Here is a 24,658-nt window from a genome sequence, read left to right as displayed (position 1 = left end):
GCACACGTGACCTCAGTACATGTGACCTCAGCACATGTGACCTCAGTACTCAGTCACATCACATCTCCACTGCAGCGTCCTGCAGCTCACGCTTCAGTGACATCATCCTCCTCCTCCCAGGGTCCACACACACACACACACACACAGACACACACACAGACACCGACACACACACGCACACACACAGACACCGACACACACACACACACACACACACCGACACACACACACACACACACACACAGACACACACACGCACACAGACACCGACACACACACGCACACACACACACACCGACACACACACACACACACACCGACACACACACACACACACACACAGACAGACACACACAGACACCGACACACACACAGACACCGACACACACACACACACACACACAGACACACACACACACTCCGCTCGACTGTATTGAAAGAAGAGCGTCAGTCTGAAGCTTCTCAGATGAAGGAAAGTCCCTCAGAGACTTGATCCAATGTTCATTAGCTGATAGTTAATTAAGGACTTGATTGAAATAACTAGTTTTTTACAGACAGATTACTACAGAGATGTACTCGCAGTACTGGGATGCTCACAGACCAGACCACAGGAGATACGCGGTGAGTATCGGAGGACAACCAGACTTACAAATCCAAAGCCCATCGAGGAAGAATCCGATCTTATTTCAGCCGTCTGGATTGAATCGGGTCTTTTATTTTCACGAGCTGTGATGTTAATCCTTCTCGTGTTTTACATCCTTTAGTATGCAGTCAGGACCTCGTGGGCCAAAACACATCTAGCAGTGGTTCTCAACTGGGGGGTCCCGGGTCTGGGTCCCGGGTCTGGGCGAACCCCATTCATTTCTGGGTTTTTAGGATAATGAAAAACCCAGAATATATAAAACCCAGAATAACCTGAATATATAAATCAGTGTAGACATGCAGTTATATTGTATTGATTATTCATCAAATCATTATTTTTGAAGTACTTTTGAATGTTAAAACCAGTGTGTTGACGGAGGTAAGCCCCGCCCAGTTGTGGTAAGCCCCGCCCAGTTGTGCAGCCTGCACGCAGAGCGAGACAAAAAGCCTCCTTCCATCCAGCACCTCCTCTCTGAGGACGAACCAGAGGAACCCGCTGGACATTGAGATGACCTCATGTATCCTTCTCCAGTAGAACTGCAATTCATTCTTACATCATTTGAATATAACTACTTCTCAGTAGTGGGACTTTTTTGGCATTGAAACATGCTGTGAAATTCTATATGTATATTATTACTATTATATGCATATATACAGTAATATATACTGTATGCACTCAGGTTCAAACTGTTGTGATGGAGGTTCAGCAGCCAAACCAGCTGAGGAACGCTGCTCTAAATGTTCGGTAGACTTTAAAGGGCAGTGGACTTGTGAACTCCACAGGTTTAGTGGAAGCTAAAGGTTCCGTGACCCGGTTCTCCTGTCTCACTGCAGGTGGTGGAGGGCCGGACTCTGCTCCCTTTGGACTCACCGCTCACCAGGAAGCGTCTTCGCTCTGCAGGCGAGGAGGAGGATGCAAGAGGTTGTGGGACAAGGCCAAACCCCAAAGGGTCGCAGTCCGCCGGTGAGCTGAGCCACTCCCAAGAGGAGGAGGAGCCGGAGGAGGAGCTATGTAGACTCTGTCAGCGCTGCCATATTGTGGCCTCACAGCTCAACCGCCAAGCTGCTGCTCTGAAGGTCAGACCACTGAACACGGGGTCATCTCCCAGCCAACCAAATGCTGTCATTGGGTGGCACGGTTGATCCCCTCCTGACCCAATACCGATCAAGACCTCCTCTCTCACTGTGACCCAATGATATGTGATTATGCGCCCAGCACTAATATAAATATCTGTAATGTCACCATCCCTCCATGTGTCTCCAAAGCCGTTTATCCTTCATACAGGGTTATGGGGGGTAACCATTCACTCTCACATTCACTCACCAACGGGACATTTAGAGCCACCAACCAAATCCTCAGACCATCTGTTTGGACTGCGGGAGTAGTAGAAGAACTAGTAGTTCTTCTATTACTGGAGTATTTACATATTGTGGTATAAGTCTGTTTACCAGTTAGTTTGATGATGAGCTTGTTGGTCAGGAACGGGGGTTGTGATTGGTCGAGAGAGCCTCATTCTATGTGGTGTTAAGTGTCTCTTACTCTCTCTGTATCTCTCTCTCTCTTTCCTTCATTCAAACGAATCTCAGAGCGGCATTTAGTATCAGAACCGCAAAAAACAGAGGAAAAAACGCTTGGGGTGGAGCTTGAAATGACTAGTTACGTACATACTGTGTGGAAAACCTGTTGGACGTTAGCTTGATCTGGTCCTGCCCCCCCCCCTACCCACCAGGACCTTTCCTATGCCTCCTTGTTCCTCGAAAAGCTCCAGCGTCCTCGCCTTGGACGCCATGTTCCAGTAGACAGCTGCTGTGACGTTTGTGGTGCCTCCTTCCACCAGCTGAGGCGCGTAGCTTCAGGGGGCGGGGCTCGGTGGGGCGGAGTCCGCAGCACCTACCTGGGAGGGGGCGGTGCCAAAGGGTTTGCCACCGTGACACCACCCTTTCCCCTGAGCGCTCAGTGCCATCTGGAGGGCGTGTGGAGCGTCTCCTGCTGCTCACCTGAGCTTCAGGTCAGAGGGAGGAGCCTCAGGTCTCCTCAGGTCACCGGATCAGTAATCAATCACAGGTATTGATCGTGTTGCGCGTTTTGATTGCGATGTCCTGTGTTTCGTCTCTCAGGGTCGGACTACAGACGGAAGTCATGTGACTCACAGCGTCTCCACCCAGACCAGCCAACAGGCCTCAACCTTCTTCTCCAGGTCAGTGAACGCACCGCCTTCTTCTGATGAATCACCTCGCCCTCTCTGGCAAACGGACACTTATCAATTCAGTATTAAGCCCGAAATAGTTTCTGACTCTGTATTTGTACATAAAATCCATCCGCCGCTGTTTCCTCGTGAAGACGTTGATCACAGCTCTGTCTCAGATCTGCGATATCGGCGAAGACCGCCATCATTTTGACTAGCTGGTGTGGTGACGTCAGCTGCGCAAATCTCAGCTATCGTGATTTTAATTGGTCCATGTTTGATACGTAGATGATTACTGGCTTAACCTATTTAAGTGCAAAGGCACTGTAGAGTCGTGCTTTTTGACGTATGTGTTGTAGAATATAGGATCGAAGTGCACAACATGGGTTTTTTGCTTGTTCACTGCTTATTCTACCATTTCTTTTGTATTTGATGCTACATTTGTCGTCATAGCATCTAAACAATTGGAATAACACACATATTGCACTTTAAGAATAAACAGTAAAAATACAACTTTATTAAATAAAATGATGTATTTACCATTTCTATGTTTTTTTGACTGCACGTCACTGCTTATGGTTGAAGCGTCTGCCTCATGACATTTAATGTCATGTTTCTGTCTTCAGGGCGGCTCAGAAGCTCAGTCTCTCCCGCAGGAGGAAGTCCCCCTCAGGCTCCGACCCCGCTGCAGGCGCGGAGCGGGAGCCCCTCCTCTACAATGGGGGCTTTAGCAGGGCCCTGCAGGTCTCCCCACCCCCCGTCCCACCATGTCTCCTCCGGGCCCGGTCAAAGGTCAAGGACACACCGGGGATGGGGAAGGTAAGATGTGCCGATGTTACCCAGAATGCACCGCAGGAGATGCAGATCAGACTTTGGGGCACCGCCTAAGTACTTGGTCAGGGGTCACAGGGCCCCTGGTGAGGAGGAGGCAGATGATAAATATTATTGATTCTGTTACTCTGATCAGAGGATGTCACTATTATTTATTAATCAGTTTATTATTCTGACTCATTTCATGAATGTTCCGACGACTAAATTGAAATAGTGCGTAGAAACGCAGATCATGTGAGTAACCGTTAATAACTCATTTATGTTGTACTTTGAACCTGGTGGTTTGTGTCGTCTGTGACACACATGAACACATGAAGGTGCTTCTTTGTAGCCGATGCAGACTGACGTCACCAACATGCGTTTCCGTCCATCACAACTATGTAGCTTAACGGAATCCCTAAATACCGCCTTGTCCTTTCCTAACTCCTCATGAACTCTCCTAACCATCTTTCCTCGACCTCGTGACCTTTTCCCCAGTGGTCAAAGAATAGTGGGAATGGTTATTTTGACAATTCAAATCCAGCCTCTGTTCTCAGTGACTTCCTGTCTGATGATGACTTCCTCTCTGATGATGACTTCCTGTCCGACGATGACTTCCTCTCTGATGATGACTTCCTGTCCGACGATGACTTCCTGTCTGACAATGACTTCCTGTCTGCCAATGACTTCCTGTCCGTTGATGACTTCCTCTCCGACGATAACTTATTGTCCGACAATGACTTCCTGTCTGACGATGACTTCCTCTCTTATGATGACTTCCTGTCTGACGATGACTTCCTGTCTGACAATGACTTCCTGTCTGCCGATGACTTCCTGTCCGTTGATGACTTCCTCTCCGACGATAACTTATTGTCCGACAATGACTTCCTGTCTGACGATGACTTCCTCTCTTATGATGACTTCCTGTCTGACAATGACTTTCTGTCTGACGATGACTTCCTGTCTGACGATGACTTCCTCTCTTATGATGACTTCCTGTCTGACAATGACTTTCTGTCTGACGATGACTTCCTGTCTGACGATGACTTCCTCTCTTATGATGACTTCCTGTCTGACAATGACTTTCTGTCTGACGATGACTTCCTGTCTGACGATGACTTCCTCTCTTATGATGACTTCCTGTCTGACAATGACTTCCTGTCTGACGATGACTTTCTCTCTTATGATGACTTCCTGTCTGACAATGACTTTCTGTCTGACGATGACTTCCTGTCTGACGATGACTTCCTGTCTGACGATGACTTCCTCTCTTATGATGACTTCCTGTCTGACGATGACTTCCTGTCCGTTGATGACTTCCTCTCCGACGATAACTTATTGTCCGACAATGACTTCCTGTCTGACGATGACTTCCTCTCTTATGATGACTTCCTGTCTGACAATGACTTTCTGTCTGACAATGACTTCCTGTCTGACGATGACTTCCTCTCTTATGATGACTTCCTGTCTGACAATGACTTTCTGTCTGACGATGACTTCCTGTCTGACGATGACTTCCTGTCTGACGATGACTTCCTCTCTTATGATGACTTCCTGTCTGACGATGACTTCCTGTCCGTTGATGACTTCCTCTCCGACGATAACTTATTGTCCGACAATGACTTCCTGTCTGACGATGACTTCCTCTCTTATGATGACTTCCTGTCTGACAATGACTTTCTGTCTGACGATGACTTCCTGTCTGACGATGACTTCCTCTCTTATGATGACTTCCTGTCTGACAATGACTTTCTGTCTGACGATGACTTCCTGTCTGACGATGACTTCCTCTCTTATGATGACTTCCTGTCTGACAATGACTTTCTGTCTGACAATGACTTCCTGTCTGACGATGACTTCCTCTCTTATGATGACTTCCTGTCTGACAATGACTTTCTGTCTGACGATGACTTCCTGTCTGACGATGACTTCCTCTCTTATGATGACTTCCTGTCTGACAATGACTTCCTATCTGACGATGACTTCCTGTCTGACGATGACTTCCTCTCTTATGATGACTTCCTGTCTGACGATGACTTCCTCTCTTATGATGACTTCCTGTCTGACAATGACTTTCTGTCTGACGATGACTTCCTGTCTGACGATGACTTCCTCGCTTATGATGACTTCCTGTCTGACAATAACTTCCTGTCTGACGATGACTTCCTCTCTGTGTGTAGGTCAGAGTGATGGTCCGGATCAGCTCGGTCCACAGCAGCGGGTTCTCGGAGTCCATGTCTCTGCTCAAAGTGGACAGCAAGAAGAAACTGTTGACGCTCTATGAGACGCCATCTGTTGGACTCGCCGCCGCTCAGAGACGGGGCTCCGCCTCAGTTCCCAAGTGCTTCACCTTTGACACCGTTTTCTCCCAGGATGCATCACAGGTGAGACTGGACGCAGTGACGTCATCAGTAAAAGCTCGGATCCAACAATTTGCTGAGAGTGTGTGTGTCTGTGTGTCTTTGTATGTGTGTGTTTGTGTGTTTCTTTGTCTGTGTCGGTCTGTTAGAGTCACCCTGATATAATTGTTACCACCGTTCTGTCACCTGACTGGTGGATCTTATTCGGCCCCCGATAGGCTGAGGTGTGTTCGGGGGCGGTGTGTGATGTCATCCAGTCGGTGGTGAATGGAGCCGACGGGTGCATCTTCTGCTTCGGACACGCCCAACTGGGTAACTACGTGCACACACGCATTTTACACACACACACAGTCATATACACACACACACACACACAAAAACAGAGACATACACACACACACAGACATACAGGCACACACACAAACAGAGAAATATAGAGACACAAACACACAGAAATACTGTATAGAAACACACACAACACAAACAGAGATAGAGACACACACAATTACACACACTTTTCTGACAAGTCACAAAACTGTTGAGTTGACAACGGCCCTCACCCCTCCACCTCTCAACGCTCCAGGTAAGACCTACACTATGATTGGTCAGGACGGCTCCGCCCAGAGTCTGGGCGTCGCCCCAACAGCCATCTCCTGGCTCTTTAAGGTGATGGAAGAGCGCAGACAGAAGTTCGGGACTCTGTTCTCCGTCGGGGCGTCGGCCGTGGAGATCTCCGGCCGGGAGGAGACGCTCAGCGACCTCCTGGCCGGGCTCGCCTGCTCCTCCCCCTCAGCGGGTGGGCGCCAGGAGGCCCCAGGACCCTCTGTGTCCCTGAGAGAGGACCCTCTCTGCGGATCCCAGGTAAAGAATTTCTTCACAATTAGATTTTCTAATTAAAAAACAGCAAATACCTACCGTCGCCTCATAAATCATTAAGTGCTCTTAAGAATACAATTATTAACTATATAGCTGAGGTTTCAGTTAAGAATTACTTGAATAACGTTGTCAATCAACTTACCTTTGTCAAATCTTAAACGCAGGTCTATTGAGGCACAACAAAGGTTTTCTGGTTGAATTCCAATTCCCTGATATTTGAGCCACCAACGCGTGTGGCTGCGTACGCTGCAAAATATTGGTCACCCGACAAAATCTCACTCCAAGGAGCATAGCAGTAGCACTAGCGTGGCCACGTCCACCTCCCCCTTCATATGTCCTATCAGTATATTCGTGAGGACATCAGCTCTTCAGCTCTTCTTCTCTTCGGTCATGTGACCGTCTTCCTCCATCAGCTGCAGAACCAGACGGAGTTGCGGGCGAACAACGCAGAGCAAGCAGCGTTTCTCCTGGACGCTGCCCTGGCAGCAAGGAGGAGCAGCCGGGCACCGAGTGACCAGGAGGCCAGGCGGAACTCCCACTTCATGTTCACGCTACACCTGCAACGGGAAAGGCCAGATGAAGGTGGCATATCAGCGAGTCAGTCTCTTCCTCTTCTGCTGCTGTTGTGGTTGTTGTTCATTTCCAAACCCTTGTTAAGAGGTGTAGTTGGTGGACCCAAATGCACACGCACAGCAGTTCGATTTTAGCCAATGACATTATTTCCCATATAACATGGGAAGTGAACAAATGTTGTATCAACATTTGCATGTAATCAATGCACGACTAACAAATCTTCCCCCTTTATGCTTCACATTTGGACTTGACAGTCTCAGCAAATTATAAATAATAAATCTAAACACATTTGAACTGTTGGATAGTTGAATAGAATATATATGTATATATATCCACTGTTTTGGGAGAATTAAGATCGAGTTTTTCCTGCCAGGATTTTAAACCGGGTCTTAATGCGTCGGGGCCGTTCTCCTCCTCGCGTGGAGGAGCTCATTGAGCCTAATGATGGCGTTTCAACGGGTTCAGAGCACATGAGACACTGGTTTAGTGCTGCAGTGGGAAGTATGAACCGAAACGAGTCCGTCTATTATGGACTAAATGCTCTACCTTCGCTCTCCATTTTTCCCTAATTTTTCTCATCCGTCCCTTTCTCTCGCTTTCTCTGTCTCACTCGTCTTTTTCGTTATCTTTCTTTTCTTCCTACCGTCTATTTTTTTGGCTGTTGGTCCGGGTCCGGGTGGAACGGCTTCTGGGTCCGGATCCAGACCGCGGCCCACCAGTTGGTGACCTCTAGCTTAGACCGTCCATGTTCCGACGGCGGGATCCCTAATGAGCCCCGGATCCAAGATCCGGGAACGCTCCTCTGGTCCATAACCCTCCCAGTCCACCAGGTACTGATACCCCCTGCCCCGACAGTACACATCCAGGAGGCGATTGACCGTGTAGACGGGCCCCCCTCGAAGAGACGGGGGCTGGAGACAACTGGCTTAAGGAGGGAGACATGGAATACTGGGTGAATGCTCATGGAGCGAGGCAACTGCAATTTGACAGAGACTGGGTTGATGATGGAGATGATGGGGAAGGGACCGATATATCTGGGGGAGAGCTTCCTAGACTCGGTGCGTAGGGGGATGTCCCTGGACGAAAGCCAAACAGGCCGATGCAGTAAGCAGGGGCGGGTGTACGTCGTCAATCTGCCACCCTCCTGTTCCGCTCTGCCGTGCGAAGCAAAGCGGGTCTCTTTCCAGACCTGCCTACAACAATGGGCATTGCTCAGGACTGATGGTACAGCAACCTCAACCTCCTGGCTGGGGAACAGGGGAGGCTGATAGCCCGAGGAGGCCTCAAAAGGGGACAGTCCAGTGGCCGTTGACATGTGGGAATTGTAGGCGTACTCGACCCACGGGAGGTGACGGCTCCATGAGGAGGGATTGGTAGTGATCACACACCTGAGGATGGCCTCAAGCTCCTGATTGAGCCTCTCCGTCTGGCCATTAGTTGCGGGGTGGAATCCCGAGGATAGGCTGGCCGTGGCGCAGAGGGTGTGACAGAACGCCTTCCAAAGCTGGGACGAGAACTGCTGGCCACGGTCTGAAACTATGTCCGCAGGGATGCCATGAAGCCGAACGACATGCTGAACCAGTAAATTGCTGTCTCACGGGCTGGTGAAAGCTTGGGCAGGGTATACAGTGTATAGTCCGGGATGACCAGAGAGGCGGGACTCATGGGCCCACCTCAAGACTTGGGAACGGGCAGAAACAGGCGATTCGGCGGGCCCCCCACAGGGTCAGGTTGGGTGTTCTGGGCCTCACGTACCACCCTCTCTATCTCACAGGTAATAGCCCCAAGCACGCACGAGGCGGGAAGGATGGTGTCAGGGTGGAGTCTGTGATATATTTCTCATAGATTTGTGCTCTGGCCGGGAGATTATACAGCCGGCTCCTAGGAAGTGGGGCCCCAGAAGCAAGTCAATAGCGCAATCAAAAGGGCAATGAAGATGGAGCGAAAGGGCCCGCTCCTTGCTAAATGGCTCTGCCAGGTCCTGGTATTCCTCAGGCACCGCGGAGAGGCTAGGGCCGGTGTCCGGTCTGCCTGAGGGAAGAACCTGACGGGGGACTGCAGACCGGAGGCAGCGGGAGTGACAAGTGGAACTCCAGTCTGTGATCCTTCAATCTGTGAATTATGATCCTTGAGCCAGGGAAGGCCCAAGACCAGCGGTGTTTGAGGGGAAGGGAAAAGGTATAACTGGGTCTTCTGACTGTGATTCCCGGACACGAGTAGGGAGATGGGTTGACTCTTGATCAAGGAGTTGTTGGTATTTGTTAGGGACTTGCTGGTCTTGAACAGAGACTGGTTGGTCTTCATTGGGACTTGTCGGCTCTATTATGGACTTGTTGGTCTTGACTTGTCAAGAACTTGACTTGGGAATTGTGAAACGAAAGCTTGTCCACTCTGGGATCTCTGTCATGTCCTTAAGAACTGGTTAAATGATTCTAAAATTAAACAAGTTTTTAATCTTGTCTGATAGCTCTAATTATTACTTCAATCCTTCATTCTTAACTCTCAAGACCAGCAGATCCTGGGTCAGATTCTTAGTCTCATCCAGCTCCAGCGACCATAAATATTTCTCATATTTAAACACGGATTATGTTTGATAGATTTTCGAAGAGCTGACGATGAAATGGAGACTAATGATTAGCTAACATCTGGAGTTGATACTCCTTGATAGAAAACTTTTAAGAAACCAGTCAATAGACTGGTCCTTTAAACAGCCGATATTCGGGTCCCTAACAAGCAATTAAACAGTTCTTCTGGTTTATCCTCTGACCTCCCGCACCCTCAGTGTCTGCTGGGAGCCGCCTCCACCTCCTGGACCTGGGGAGCTGTGAGACAGAGGTGAGCCGGACCAGAGAGGGCGGAGGAGGCCGGTGTCTGTCTCTGTCTTCGCTGGGAAACGTTGTCTTGGCCCTCGCCAATGGGGCGGCGCACGTACCCTACAGGTGCATCAGACCACAGAAAATACCTGTCTTCACTGACGCCTTTGAATGAATCCATCATGGTTAACTATTATGTTCCTATGGCGTGACAGCAGATAAAGCTTTACGTTTTTGAATAATGTAGCATCTGCTAATCACGTTATTACTACAATACAGAACATAGACAAGCATCTTGACTTAGTTTACGTTACTTTAACATGCAGCTGAACAATGCGTCGTTGGAAATGTGAACAGTCTCTACATTTATTACCGGATTGTAATAGCACAGTTCAACTTACTCTCATATTTATACCAACATGTATAGAATTCAGACTCTTTAAAACCTGAGTCCATCAACAATGCGTCTCAATAATAAAATACTTGCAGATAAAAGACATTTGGAGGTTTAGTTATCAGTTATTAAGTATCACTTCACATAGAAGCTGCGGATTCAGGCTTGTGAGGAAGGTTGGAAGCTTGTGTTGGAGTATGTAGATTCTATGTGTGATCCTTCAAAAAAAGCGGATCCCTTCTACGTGGAGTTCAAAGCTTCATTAACCAGAGATCATCCACATTCCCTTTTTGCCCATCAGAGCACTGCCAATGCGTGGGGTAACGAGTGTTTTCTGGGGTCCTGTTGGGGGGGCTTCTTTGGCTTTCTTTGGGCTAACGAGGGCTTTCTTGATGTATTATTCAGGGACAGTAAGCTGGTCATGCTGCTTGGAGAATCCCTTGGTAACATCAACTGCCGAACTACCATGGTGGCCCACGTGTCCAACTCCCTGACCGACTACATGGAGACGCTGAGGACACTGCAGCTGGCCTCCCGCATCCACCACACGGGGAAGAAGAAGTCCAAGGTGCCACCCTGCTCCTCCAGGCTCCTGTTTAAGGTTACGAGACAGCAGGACTCCTGTTTTATAAATCATGAGACTTTATTCATGTCATCATTCGTGGACATTTATAAGATGCACCTTTATGCTGCCAAAGATAACAGATGAAACTAGAACACAAAGACCAAATACATATCAGAAATGTAAGGTGTGTGACGGAACTATCAACAATAGTTGTGTTATTTATGGACTGGATACAGAATGATTCATTTGATATTGCATATGAGATATTAGAGATATTAGAAGTGATTAGAAGTTGGCTCTCCCAACCATAGTGACGTTGCCATGGATAGGAGATGTTTCAGGCTTAAACACAGTGAAATGTGAAGAAACAATATCCGCCATGCAGAGAAGCCGAGACGGAGAATAAACATTTTACTGGTTGCTCCTGAGTGAGTCCAGGTCTCTGGAGCCCGTTGATTGTATGTGGTCTCTGTTCTGTCTGCAGCATGCCTCCAGCTCATCCGGAGGGGACAGTTCCTGCGAGGAAGGCGGCCCGTCGCATAGACCTCCTCACCTCCGGCCACTCCACCCGAAAATTGTGGCCTTGGACCCAGATAAACCGCTGCTGCTGTCCAGCAACCCTGACTACTCCTCCAGCAGCGAGCACTCCTGCGACACCGTCATCTACGTCGGACGCAGGGGGGTGGCGGTTCCTGACCGAGAACTCAGCAACAGCGAGAGACCGCCGTCTTTTATCCCCATTGTCCCCTCGCTGACCAAAAAGTGGTTCAAAGACGGCCACAGGCCCACCGGCAATCACTTCAAGTGCAACACGTTCGCAGAGCTGCAGGAGAGGCTGGAGTACATCGATGACAGCGAGGGTTCCAACATCCGTGCCGAGGGGAAACCATCCAGAGCCACTAAACCCACCGAGACAACGTCACCAACGGGATCCGGTGATGTCTCCTCCCTTGAGCTACCAGCCACAAACACCACCGATCTAACCACGTTGCCTCCAGTCCTTATGGACACCTCCAAACGGACGAGTGCAGACAGGGTGAAACTCTTAGCCGCTGACCATCTGTGTGTGGTGAAAGCCGGTGGGGGTTCTCCCCAGGAATGGGACCCTGGGTGGAGAAAGAAGGTTTACCTCAGGGGAGGTGTTCCGAAGCCGTTGGCCTTTCCGTCCTTACCCAGGACATCCCAGAAGGCTGCAGGAAGGGATCCCCCAATGGGTGTGAGTCAACCAGCACAGAGGCGAGGCCATCTGCTTGGGTCTCCTAACATGGAGCAGGCACACAGTGTCCAGGCATCTCTGTTCGGGGAAGATCTCCTGAGGACCGCCGTCACATTGCAGCGTCCCGTGGAGCTGAACGGGGAGGATGAGCTGGTGTTCACAGTCGTGGAGGAGCTCCCTCTTGTCCCTGACAACGGGGGAACCTCCAACATGCTCGTCATCGCCAGCGACTGCTCTCTGCGTAGGTCCTCCTTTGGCTCCCGGCCCGTCCCCGTCATCAGCAGCATGAACGACGAGTATGCTGCATTCACAAGTCAAATGGGAGACAAGGCCTTGGATGATGCATCCGGGATAACCTCGGCAAGTGTATTTCAGGAACAGCGGTTCCTGTGGTGCAGCGCCGCGGGCTCCCTGAGCGAGCCGTACTGTGACTCGAGTCCTACCTTCTTTACAGAGTGGCCTCCATCCCCAGACTCCTCCGGAGGCCCCCTGAACAAAGACTCACTCCAGGTGAGTGCCGGTGCTCCAAACGCTTTGGTGTGGGACCACACTCCATATACCGCCAACTGTTCCAGTCCTACCCCAGAGCCTACCTCTACTGCAGCTGCATTCTGCGACAAACAGGAAGGGAGACGCAATGACGTTTCGCTTCCGGAAAGCAGCCGGTTTGAGGGAGAGGTCGGGTTCCTCTGTACCGGTAGGCCACCGAGCGGTGTTTGCTCCAAGGAGCCCAGAGGGAACACTAACAGTGTGCCTCCGCTAACAAGGGCAACCGCGCTGCCCGCAGCTCAGAGGGTTGTGGATGGTTGTGAGAGGCCCAGCAGGGGAGGAGCAACTCTGGTCAAGCTGCTAAGACTCACCCAAGGTGCAACAACTATGGGAATCATTTCCGCTCCCCAGAGTTCAGAATCAAAATGTGGTCGAGACGGCGCTACTGTGAGAGGAACCCTGAGATTCTCCTCCTTGGGTAAAAAGTGGAACAGGCAGAAAGGCAGTGCGATCTCCAGGTCTGGATCTGGAAACATCACCCCTCCTGTTCTGCTGTGCAAGCAGTCAAGCCAGGAGCAGAAGATGACGACTGCACTGTCTCCAAGTGCCTTAAAGACCAGGGGCGACAAAACGTTGACCTCAGAGGAAGAATTCAATGTCAGGCTGTGGTCGAATTCCTTCAGCCACAGAAAATCTAGTTTAAAAATGCGACGTGGTTTTGACAGAACGCAAGGCAGCAGATCAGCGTCCTCCAGGTTCTTTGGGAGCCTGATGTCTGTGGAGGGACATAGCAGTCAAACCTCTGCTGGGTCCGGAATGTCCACGGAGTACAGGGCTCCTTCTTCAGCGACCAGCAGTCGGTCCAGCCAATCGGCTCCTAGACTCGGGGTTCCGGCCTCTAGCTCCATATGTGGTTTTTCCTCCCAAGTTCCGCCTGGAGTCTTTTCAGCCACAAGCAAAACGCTGCCGGTCAAATGCAGCAGCTCTCGAGCTGCCAAATCCACTGGATTGAAGGTCCAAAGTTTGTCAAGAGGTGGCTCCAGGAGCCCAAGCTCCTTCCCTAAACCTCTCAACAATGTAGCTGAACGCGGCACTCGCCCCCCCTCCTGCAGTAAGACCCCGTCCCGGTCGAAAGGTGCCGGCAACGTGCAGGCTGTCGGCAGGGCGCCTATCAGCCGAGTTAGCGAGCTAGCCTCTGGTGGCCAAAGGAAGCGACTCGCCGGCAGATCCAGAGAAACGGGAAACGGCAGCAGCTCAAGCGAAGCCGGGGGGTCGCCGAGCAACATGCCGCCGGTGCCGCCAGCACCACCGTCGCCAGCACCACCGTCGCCTTACAGTAAGATCACGGCGCCTCGCAGGCCGCAGTGCTACAGCAGCGGACACGGCAGCGACAACAGCAGCGTGCTGAGCGCAGAGCTGCCACCCGCAGTGGAACGCACCGCCCTGTTCCACCACAGCAGAGGCAGCAGCGGCTACGACAGCGTGAGGGAGGACAGTGAGACCACCGGCAGCGCCTCCTCGGAAAGCCCAGCCTCCTCCTCTTTCAGCAGGAGAAGGGCCTCTAAACCACAGAAGAAGAGAGGAAGCGGTGAGACGACTCTGTAGTAGGTGGTGTTATCAGGGTCAACACATAGGAGACATTAACTTGTATATATTAAACATGTATATATTTAATTTATATAACACATTGTGTAACATATTGACTTGTATATATAATTAAATATGAATACGTTATATAAATGTATGTTTTATATATTGTAAATATAGAATATATACATATTAATATGATATATATTAACCAGTAAACAAACACCCTTTTCTCCCCATCGAAGGGTTTTTCATTTCCGTGCCAATGTTTGGGGACAGAGGATGTCGCCTGTGTTCAGACTGTAAAACCCTCTGCGGCAAATTTGTACAAAATAAAATGAATTGAATTGAGTTCTATAACAAATGTATTTAAGAATATTTATGTATATCTATATTCAATAACATATTAAAGCATAATAATTGGTCAGGGTTCCTGCGGCGCCGTCTGATCCCGGCCATCCTGTTGGACGCCTCCTCTCCGGGCAGAAAGAGGGGGGCTCAATGGGTGGACCAGCGCTTTGAGATAAAGGTGTATGAGATCGACAACGTGGAGCGCCTGCAGAGGCGGAGCGGGGAGTTGGTGACGGGGTCGGAGGTGAGGAGGAGATGATTGTTGCTTAGTGTGTTAAATATTTATCTATATATAAAAGAATAATATTTGAACAAACTCATCATTACAAAATGTATTTGATTGTTTTGTAGAATTCTCATTCAATGAGAACACATTTCTGTCTTCATGGCTAGAACGTTGTTGTGCATGCTAACAGGAGCTAACGGCTAATGGAGGGCTGTAGCGGTGCAGATCACCTTATGGGAGGGGCGGGGGCGGGACCAATAATTCAATTTACCATAATGTAAAAATAACTTTAGAGAGACAGAAGCAATGCTGTTTCAGCTCTGACTTTATGTTGGTGAATGCTTATCTAATTGAATATAAAATATAACAATCTGTGAATCTTCATCAAATCTTCATCAATATACAAATATCTGGATTTAGATAAAGAAAACCCACTAACCAAGAGGTATTGAAGGTGCTCCTGGTTCTTCCTCCTGCACCTAGAAGCTGATCCACCTCCAGGTCCTTGTCCTCTTCAGGCCTCAATCCTCAACCACAGTTAGCAGATTAGTGCTAACGCTTAAACTTAAACTGAGAGTGAAGCAGGTCCTCCTGAAAACCTCTGTAGAGCAGCAGACCGGCTCTTCAAGGTCTGAGCAGGGTGCGTTTGTTGTGCTGGGTCATCAGGGTCTGCTCCATTTCAATGCCCGGCTGAGGATGTTGGAGAAGAGGCAGCAGCAGATCACAGAGCTGAAGAGCAAACACCAGAGGCTGATGAAGGAGCTGCAGGAGACCAAGACCTGGTTGATGCTGGACGCCAGCAAGTGGAGCGGAAAGTGTGAGTGACGTAGACCTGAACAATAGACCTGTAACATTTGGCCCTGTGGTGTATTCCTGCAGTGCTTTATTCTTCATAGTCCTGTATCCTGGAGGGAAGGGAGGCAACAGGAAAACCAGAACCAGAACTGAGAGGGGGAACCTATCAGACCCCCCTGCAGTAACATGAGGGTTTTATGAATGGACGAATCAGCGTTTCCAGCATTAAATGTTTTAACACTAGCCGATCTCTTCCCTTCTGGATCCCTCCCCCCAGTTAACGTGGACCAGGACCTGTACCGGGAGTCCCAGGAGTACCTGGAGGCTCTGGCTCAGGCCACTGCAGAGCTGGACTACTGCGTGAACCTCTGCAAGTCCCGGGTCATGATGGAGACCTGTTTTGACATTGCGGGGACGACGGTGGTTGTCACACAGGGGGGTCCGCAGGAGGCAGAGGTGTGACAGGAGAGGCCTGGACCCCCTGTGGTACTGCAGCAGAAAGAAGCCCACAGTTTAAATGAGGAATAAAGAGGCTTTAGGTTTGTGATTCACACAGTAATCCTGTTTATTGAAAAGCTTTTTGTCTTCCTGATGATTTTAAACGACGTCCTCTGTCCCCGACGTCCTCTGTCCCCGACGTCCTTGTCTCCCTCGGTTTTGCATTCAACCGTCCTTAGGCTCTTACTCTATGGACCCTTTTCTTCTTCCTCTTTCATCTTTCTCCTTTTCTCCTTCTTCACAGTTGAGTCTGAAGAGAAAAAAACATTTCCTGATTTTTGTAAAGTCAAATGTTGTCATGTCCAATAAAATGTTAATAAAGATGAATTAAACTGTTTTTATCGTTTCCTTAGTGAGAACGTCAGAGGACGATGCACAATACATTCAATTACTATGACAGAATGATTCAAATAATTGTCGTAGTAAGCAGGTGTACGACAGGACCACTGCAGGGACAACCACCCTCACATAGTATATATATATAGATATTTATCTATATAACCATGAATTGAAAGCCTTAAGAGAGCCAGTGAGGGAGGTTTCTGGGCTTTGAGGGACAAGCTGCAGGTTGGGACTGTCCACGAGGAAGACTACCCTGGGAGCTACTTACGGGACGTTGAAGGACGTACCAGAGGGACATGAGATTATGATTTCACCACCACCAAGCGCCATCGTTTAAGTTTTTCACAGTTGAAGATCAACCGAGTTGGACCGCTGTTTTCTGTTAAGAACTTTAATAAAATCCTTGCTGATGTTTGACCTTGGTGTCCTCTCACTCATTGAACTGTCCCGCTGAGAGCTGGCTGACGTCACCATGTGTGTGTGTGTATATTTTATTATCATTTATTTATGTGCGAGCGAGCGATCAGGAACTGAAATGATTGTGGGGCAGCGCTGGTAAAGTTTTGGGAAGAATTATGCTTTTTTTATTTTGTCACACAGAAACGACCATTTTATTACATTCAGCAGTTTTGACGTAATAGAAGTTCACAAACGTCACAACAAACAAGTGTGAAAAGAATAAAGACTTAAAAATCACTGGATGTTACAGAGACAAATATTCAAATGTAAATGACCTAAAACCTCTCAGCTGGTTTTAAACCTTGTGATTAATTAAAAAGTCTCCGTGGACCAGAACACAAAGAACTGAAGCTGTAAGGAAACAACTGCTCCTTAAAATGAAACCTTCTTTTTGAAAGCAGTTCCTGTATTTTATTTTGAAGGTTCCTCATGTCTGCGGTGGAAATTTAACCAATGAATCACCAGAATTCAACTGAAAAATGACCAACGATGACCGAGTTGTGCGACGGGCCTAAAAGCCTTTGCTTGTGATGGATCTCTCACTGCGTGTCCTTCGCTTCTTCTCTTGAACTGGAATCTGGATTTTTCAGGACGGCAGCTTCTCGCCCTCGGGGAGGAATCCTCTAAAGGAAATGGCCTTTTCTGCGTCCGACAAAGTCCAGATCGTCCATCCCGTCCTCGTCGCCTACTTTGTGGTGGAAATTAGCGGATAAAGAAATCAAAAGTATTTTAAACTCTTTCTTGATTCATCACTAACTAGAATATAGAAAAATCATAAAGAATACTGAAATCATCAACACAAGCCAAATGACTCAAAGGGACGGTTCCTTCTCCCTTAAAGGAGCAGGAAGATCTGACAAAACCTCAAATACACATCACAGTTGTTTGTGTTGTCAATCAGAAGACACTTCTCACAAAGAAACCTGAGCAGGAAAACCGGTGTGGCGGAATACTTCATCATCAATCGTTGTTTGACAGGCTGATCATTTGAATAAGACAATAAAAACACTGCCGGTCCGGAATGTAGAATGTTGCATCGTTCTTCGGCCCGATTCGATTAGTCCAAATGTGTCCTCCTAACGTCTATTTCTAACCACTATTGCCTGACCTCTTTGGAAGACGTCACAGGGTCAAGGAAAGAAGAGAATTTATGAAAAAACAACGCAGGGTTTTGAAAATCCAACTTCATTTCCACTAAGCTACGTAGTTCTGATGGACGGGAAACGCATGTTAGTGACGTCAGTCTGCAGCAGCAACATTTAAATGTTAGGAATTGTGGGACAGAATTATCTCCTTTCCTTTTGTAAAGGAAGGTCGGGTGGTTCCTATGTTAAAGGATCCAAGTAAGGAAGCATTAAAGCTCCTTTCCTTACAGCTTTTATCGTGGCCGCTCACAGAAAGCATCACTCCAACGTGTGGACTTTGATTCTTTGGAGATTTGAGTCTTTGGGTCTGTCCTTGATTCTTGGTTTTTGATTCTTTGGGTCTCGAAGTCTTTGTGTTTTGGGTCTCAGGGTCTTCAGGGTGTCCGGATCCTGGGAGGAGTTCTGGTCTCACATGGTGAATGAAGACCCGTTGTCACTGCATTCGTCCACCGAGCGTCGGGTGGACACGTAGATCTCTGACGTGACTCTGGAGAAACGGCGTGGACCGATGTATCTCTTGCCCAGACACCAGAGGTCCATGACGAGCCTCCTGAAATGGTTCCTGAACTTCACCCCGACGAAGGCGTACAGAACCGGATTCAGGCAGCAGTGCAGGTAGGCAAGGGTCTGCGTCAGCGTCTTGGCCGCCTGCAGCACGTCTGACCCCTCGCAGGAGCCCTCCTGGAACATTCCGGCCGTCTCGTACAGCAGCGTGACGTTGTAGGGCAGGTGGCACACCACAAACACCAGCACCACGACCAGCACCACACGCACCGCCTTGTGCCGCTGGAAGTTCCTGGCCTTCGTCAGCTTGACGATGATGGCGCCGTAGCAGAGAACCATGACCAGCAGCGGCAGGAAGAAGCCCACTGCCAGCTGGGTTCCCGGCACTGCAACCTTGGTCGTCCGGGCCGTGAAGTTGTCCGCAAACCACAACTCGCAGACGTAATGCGGTGGCTCGGCGGTACGGTTGGCCTCCACGGAGGCGCCGATGTGCAACGGCTCGTACCGGTGGTAGAAGTAGAAAGTGGGCAAGGACAGCAGCAGCGCCGCCGACCACACGGTGCCGCAGATCAGGCGGCTGTACCGCAGCGAGCGCAGCCGGAAGCTGCGGCGGGCCTGGACGATGGCCACGTAGCGGTCTGCGCCGACGCAGGCCAGCAGCAGCATGCCGCCGTACAGGTTCATGCTGTAGGAGCCGCGCAGCAGCTTGCAGGCGACCGGCCCCATGGACCACGAGGACAGCTCATTGTAGACGATGAGGGGCAGCGACGCCACGAACAGGAAGTCTGCCACGGCCACGTTCAGCAGGTACACGTCTGTCATGGACTTGGTCCTCTTGTAGAAGGCGTAGGTGACGATCACCAGGCTGTTACCCACCAGGCCCAGGATGCAGATGATGGAGTGGACGTACGGACCGACCACCAGCTCCATGTTGGTGTTCTTCTGGTCCTCGCAGGGTTCAACCAGTTTTGTCCAGTAGTCGTCGTCGCTGTCGTTGTAGAACATTTGGTCCCCAGAGTCGTTCATCGTCTTCTTATTCTGCTGTGAAGAGAACATGGACACCAACATTCAGCCATCAGTGCTTTAAAACCTATAGAGATCAGCAAAGCGATTCATCTTTCAGTATTTAGAAGAAAAAGAAACACCACAAACAAGTCCTTTAGTTTGTAGCAAAAAGACACACATCTGTGTATCTAAGGATGTTGTTGATGGACTGGAGTCCTAATCGAAGCTTTATGGCACAAATAAGAGTGAATAGATGATGACCTCACTTACAGCTCAGCTGAATCAGTACAGAATAATAGAAGACAGATGAAGACATTTTAAAGAACCTTCACAGCCTCCTCTGGTTCTCACGCTCTGAAGTAAAAACCATGAAACAAACTGTGAAATGGAAACAAGATGAGTTGCACATCTGCTCGAGGGTTCGATTGTGTGTCCCAGTTGTGGTGGAAGGTGCCACCGAGTGGGAGAATGTTTGTTCTTGTGTGAGAGGAAGTCTGCAGAAAAGCAGGTCAGAGGAGACGCAGCGGGCAAGTGACCTATTTTAACCAATGAGAGGCGACTACGCCCCGTGTTGAAATGTGTAAGACGCGTGTTTGTCCTTCATTCATGGTCCTCGAGCTGCAGCAAACTGGACGGTGGAAACTCGGGTCCCTCAGTCACAACCTCCATTTCTTATTAAAACCGCTACACTGTAACTCAACGAATCCCAAAGTTCTTCAGTGTGGAGCATGTGGGTCAGAGACCAGGATCCCAAAGCCTCGTTTCCATCAAAGTGGAATACAGGACACTGAGAGGACATTTACACTGGAAAAGATTAATACAAGTTTCAGACGTGACGACAGAACATGTTTCATTTCTACATTTAAACATAAAAAGTGTGTGTGATATCAAATATGGCTAATATTTATTGTTATAAATGATATATATATGAGAGATACAGATTGTTGTATTTAATAAATGAGTAAATCAACCAATCGCTGTAGTTTAGTTATTAAATCGTCATCTGTTGTCGGTTTAAACTCTACATTCAGGTTTAAATGCTCCTAAAAGGATTCACTCTCTGATCTGGGTTTTATTCTGCGTTTGCAGACAAAGTTGGAATATTGAATAAACAGTGAATCCACCCTTCAATAAACAAAATGATTCATCTGTTCCTCAAACTTTTCGTCCTGCTCCCTTCTCGTCATCGTGACTTTTGTTTGTAAAATGTCAACGAGGGTCAGACAACAACTAAGATGGATTAGAATTGTCAAAAGATGGCCTCCTAACGTCTATTCCTAACCACCTTTCCTTGACGGTGGGAAATGTCAAGGAAAGATGGTTAGGAGAGGTGATGAGCAGTTAGGAAAAGACAGCGGCGTGTTGAGGGAATCGGACTCCACCGTCACAGAGACACAAATTTAAATATTGCCGCTGCAAGAAATCGTGGGACGGAATAATCTTCCTTTCACAAAGGAGGTCCGTAGTTCCTAAAGGAGCTAAGTAAGGAAGCATTGAAGCTCCTTTCCTTAGCATTAGATAATTAGATCAGCTCTTATCGTGGCGACTTCACTTCCCTTCCTCTCACTCAGTGAGGAACCTTCCTTCTTCTTCTCAAGTGTTCTTGTTGTCTTTGGTCTTTTATTCTGCTGAGTCACATTACAAGTCCTTTAGCTTTTATCCAAAGCGACTACAAAGAAACAAACCCAGAAGAACAAGAAACAGGGAGGTGCACTTTCGTTAAATTAGCCGATTTACAACTTAAACTACAGATAAGAGCCACAATACGAACAATTCAAGTGCTACAATCATTCGTTAGTGCTTTTAGTCTGAAGTCCAGGTGTCTTTGAGGACTTCCTCTGAATCAGAACTTCCCTCAAACACACCTGCACAGGTGGAGCGTTGTACTTTGTACTACGTATATATTGATGCACATCACTAATTCAGCTTCTTTCCGGGAGTTTTTTGTGCTTTCTCCCCTATCAGGTCTCCGTAGATCGTGGTTCCTTCTGGACCCTGGTCCTGACACCTGCTGTGGCCCTGCTGACGCCTGCTGCTGCCATCATCATCATCATCATCATCATTATTATTATTATTATTTTAGATATTAATCATTTTACTTTACTCATAAACCAACATTACCCTCTCCTAAAGTCTCTGTGCTCTCCCTCCCCACAGGCTTCTGTGGATGGTGGTTCTATGTGATGGTGGTTCTATGTGATGGTGGTTCTATGTGATGGTGGTTCTATGTGATGGTGGCTCTATGTGACGGTGGTTCTATCTGACGGTGGTTCTATGTGATGGTGGTTCTATGTGATGGTGGTCCTATCTGATGGTGGTTCTATGTGATGGTGGTTCTATGTGATGGTGGCTCTATGTGACGGTGGTTCTATCTGACGGTGGTTCTATCTGACGGTGGTTCTATGTGACGGTGGTTCTATGTGACGGTGGTTCTATGTGATGGTGGTCCTATCTGATGGTGGTTCTATGTGATGGTGGTTCTATCTGATGGTGGTGGTCCTATGTGATGGTGGTCCTATCTGATGGTGGTTCTATGTGATGGTGGTCCTATCTGATGGTGGTCCTATCTGATGGTGGTTCTATGTGATGGTGGTTCTATGTGACGGTGGTTCTATGTGACGGTGGTTCTATGTGATGGTGGTTCTATGTGATGGTGGCTCTATGTGATGGTGGTTCTATGTGATGGTGGTCCTATGTGATGGTGGTTCTATGTGATGGTGGTTCTATGTGATGGTGGTTCTATGTGATGGTGGTGGTCCCTGCAGTGGTCCTGCTGTGCGTCTGGTTTACTACTCACAGTTACTTGAATCATTTCTGTCATATAGTCTCATGTATTATACATTGTTCATTCTGTACACATCATTGTCATTGTAGTCGTCCATCAGGAGACGGATCCTCCTCTGACGTTCTCACTGAGGTTTCTTCCCTTTTTTCCCTCTGGAAGGGTTTTTTCATTGTTTGGGGAGTTGTTCCTGTGCCGATGGAGGGTTTTGGGACAGAGGATGTCGTATGTGTACAGACTGTAAAGCCCTCTGAGGCTAATTTGTAATTTGCGATTTTGGGCTATACAAAATAAAATGAATTGAATTGATTGTGTGAACCAAGGCAGAAGTACTCATTGTATCACTGCACATGTAAAAGTACACGTGTGAGAGTAAACGCCACACCACCCAACACCAACATACACCACCCAACACCAACTAACACCACACCACCCAACACCAACTAACACCCCCACACACCCAACACCAACTAACACCACCACACCACCCAACACCAACATACACCCCCAACACACACCACCACACCATCTAACACCAACATACACCACCAACTAACACCACCACACCACACAACACCAACTAACACCACTGAACACTGCTAGACCACCCAAAACCACCAACATACACCACCCAACACCACCTAACACCAAGATACACCACTCAACACCAAGTAACACCACACCACCCAACACCAACATACACCACCCAACACCTACTAACACCACCACACCACCCAACACCAACATACACCACCCAACACCAACATACACCACCTACACCAACTAACACCACCACACCACCCAACGCCAACTAACACTACCTAGAACCACTGAACACTGCTAGACCACACAAAACCACCAACATACACCACCTAACTCCACCACACCACCCAACACTGCTACACCACCCTATCACTACCACACCAACTAACACCACCTAACACCGCCACACCACCATACACCGTTAGTGCACATGTCGGAGTATACTCACACATTTATGTATACAAATAAGGGAAGAAGGTTTCTGACCTTTTCTGATTTCATGTTTTTTCTTTTCCGCTTTCATTTGATAAAATATTATTTATTTGTTTTAGATGAAACTTTAATGTAAAATTCATTTTTAGTTTATTTTAAGCAAACAAAATCCTGATTCCTCTTCTTGCTGCTTAAATGAAACTTTTGCACATCCTGTTGATTTTATAGACGAACAAACGTTTGTTCATTAACTTTGATAAAAGTATAACTATGTAACATGTCTTTGTGAAGAACTAAACAAACTATTCTGCCCTTAAGTCACATAAACAGTTATTTGCAAACAACAAGAGAAAAACAGAACTCACTGAGCTGAAGTTTCCCTCGTTGTTTCTACGATGAAGATGCACAACACGTAAAACACTGAAACTCCGCTGATAAAAGGGAAATGTTCCTCTCTCACTCACACACACACACACACACACGCACACGCACGCACGCACACACACACACGCACGCACACACACGCTTTCATCATTGGTGTACTCTGAACAAACAGGAAGTAAAGCACCGATTCAGTGCAAACTTAAAGCTACAAGTACAAATATTAGCATATAACAGACTATAAAACTATTGTTTCTGTAAAAAAAAAAAGTTTCCTAAATTCATAAATTTTAATTTAATAATAATATAATTCTTTATTTATTTCAAAACATATGCAATTCTACTTTATATACAAGTCCTTTACATAAACATTTTTATACATAGAGTAAATGAAACATTACTCTCTTTAATTTATTACATTATCTTTTACTTCTCGAATTTGATATATATATATATTGAATATTTGAATTTTGTTCACTGTGTGAAAAGTTGAATATAAAACAGAATTGTCATTTAAATCTGTATTCAAATTCTCAAAGTGGCAGATGATCACTGTTTTTATATCTATACTATTTGGTTTTATTTGAAGTCCATACACATGTTTCACAACAATGCTTTATGTAAATAAAGAAAAGAAAAGTAACCATGGCAACGTTAACCTCCATCGGCTCAGAGAGCAGGAAA

The 24,658-nt window shown here is 47.8% G+C and overlaps 2 protein-coding genes across 7 annotated transcripts; one reads left to right on the top strand and one right to left on the bottom strand.

Moving 5' to 3' along the window:
- Positions 1-361: 361 nt before the first annotated feature.
- Positions 362-16,717, top strand: LOC120814785 (kinesin-like protein KIF26A). 5 transcript variants are annotated; one of them, XM_078093842.1, is made up of 15 exons: positions 362-621; positions 1,477-1,719; positions 2,373-2,651; positions 2,761-2,840; positions 3,455-3,647; positions 5,819-6,022; positions 6,217-6,310; positions 6,582-6,859; positions 7,294-7,471; positions 10,230-10,386; positions 11,060-11,255; positions 11,704-14,512; positions 14,940-15,106; positions 15,755-15,905; positions 16,161-16,717. In XM_078093842.1, the coding sequence occupies exons 1-15, from the start codon at positions 571-573 to the stop codon at positions 16,343-16,345; spliced, it is 5,265 nt and encodes a 1,754-aa protein (XP_077949968.1). In that variant the 5' UTR covers positions 362-570; the 3' UTR covers positions 16,346-16,717. The 5 variants fall into 5 exon arrangements, with proteins under 5 accessions (XP_077949968.1, XP_077949971.1, XP_077949969.1 ...); XM_078093845.1 differs by having other exon boundaries at positions 363-621; positions 1,477-1,606; positions 7,288-7,471; XM_078093843.1 differs by having other exon boundaries at positions 363-621; positions 7,288-7,456.
- Positions 16,718-17,279: 562 nt separating this feature from the next.
- Positions 17,280-24,092, bottom strand: ccr6a (chemokine (C-C motif) receptor 6a). 2 transcript variants are annotated; one of them, XM_078093839.1, is made up of 2 exons: positions 23,959-24,092; positions 17,280-19,872 (listed from the first exon to the last, which is right to left on the bottom strand). In XM_078093839.1, exon 2 carries the CDS (start codon positions 19,855-19,857, stop codon positions 18,736-18,738), a length of 1,122 nt encoding a protein of 373 aa, XP_077949965.1. In that variant the 5' UTR covers positions 19,858-19,872; positions 23,959-24,092; the 3' UTR covers positions 17,280-18,735. The 2 variants fall into 2 exon arrangements, with proteins under 2 accessions (XP_077949965.1, XP_077949966.1); XM_078093840.1 differs by having other exon boundaries at positions 17,280-19,869; positions 23,959-24,039.
- Positions 24,093-24,658: the final 566 nt, after the last annotated feature.

The sequence above is a fragment of the Gasterosteus aculeatus genome, chromosome 18, assembly GCF_964276395.1.
Source record: "Gasterosteus aculeatus chromosome 18, fGasAcu3.hap1.1, whole genome shotgun sequence".
Taxonomy (NCBI): Eukaryota; Metazoa; Chordata; class Actinopteri; order Perciformes; family Gasterosteidae; genus Gasterosteus; species Gasterosteus aculeatus.
This window is presented reverse-complemented; position numbering and strand designations above follow the sequence as displayed.

What these genes read in the sequence shown, in the direction of transcription:
- ccr6a (XM_078093839.1), bottom strand. Translation starts at nt 19,857, where the DNA reads ATGAACGACTCTGGGGACCAAATGTTCTACAACGACAGCGACGACGAC.
- LOC120814785 (XM_078093841.1), top strand. Translation starts at nt 571, where the DNA reads ATGTACTCGCAGTACTGGGATGCTCACAGACCAGACCACAGGAGATAC. An exon ending in TCTCCCAGGATGCATCACAG is followed by an intron (nt 6,023 to 6,216) that starts GTGAGACTGGAC and finishes GGCCCCCGATAG; the next exon opens with GCTGAGGTGTGTTCGGGGGC. An exon ending in ACAGAAGAAGAGAGGAAGCG is followed by an intron (nt 14,513 to 14,939) that starts GTGAGACGACTC and finishes ATAATTGGTCAG; the next exon opens with GGTTCCTGCGGCGCCGTCTG.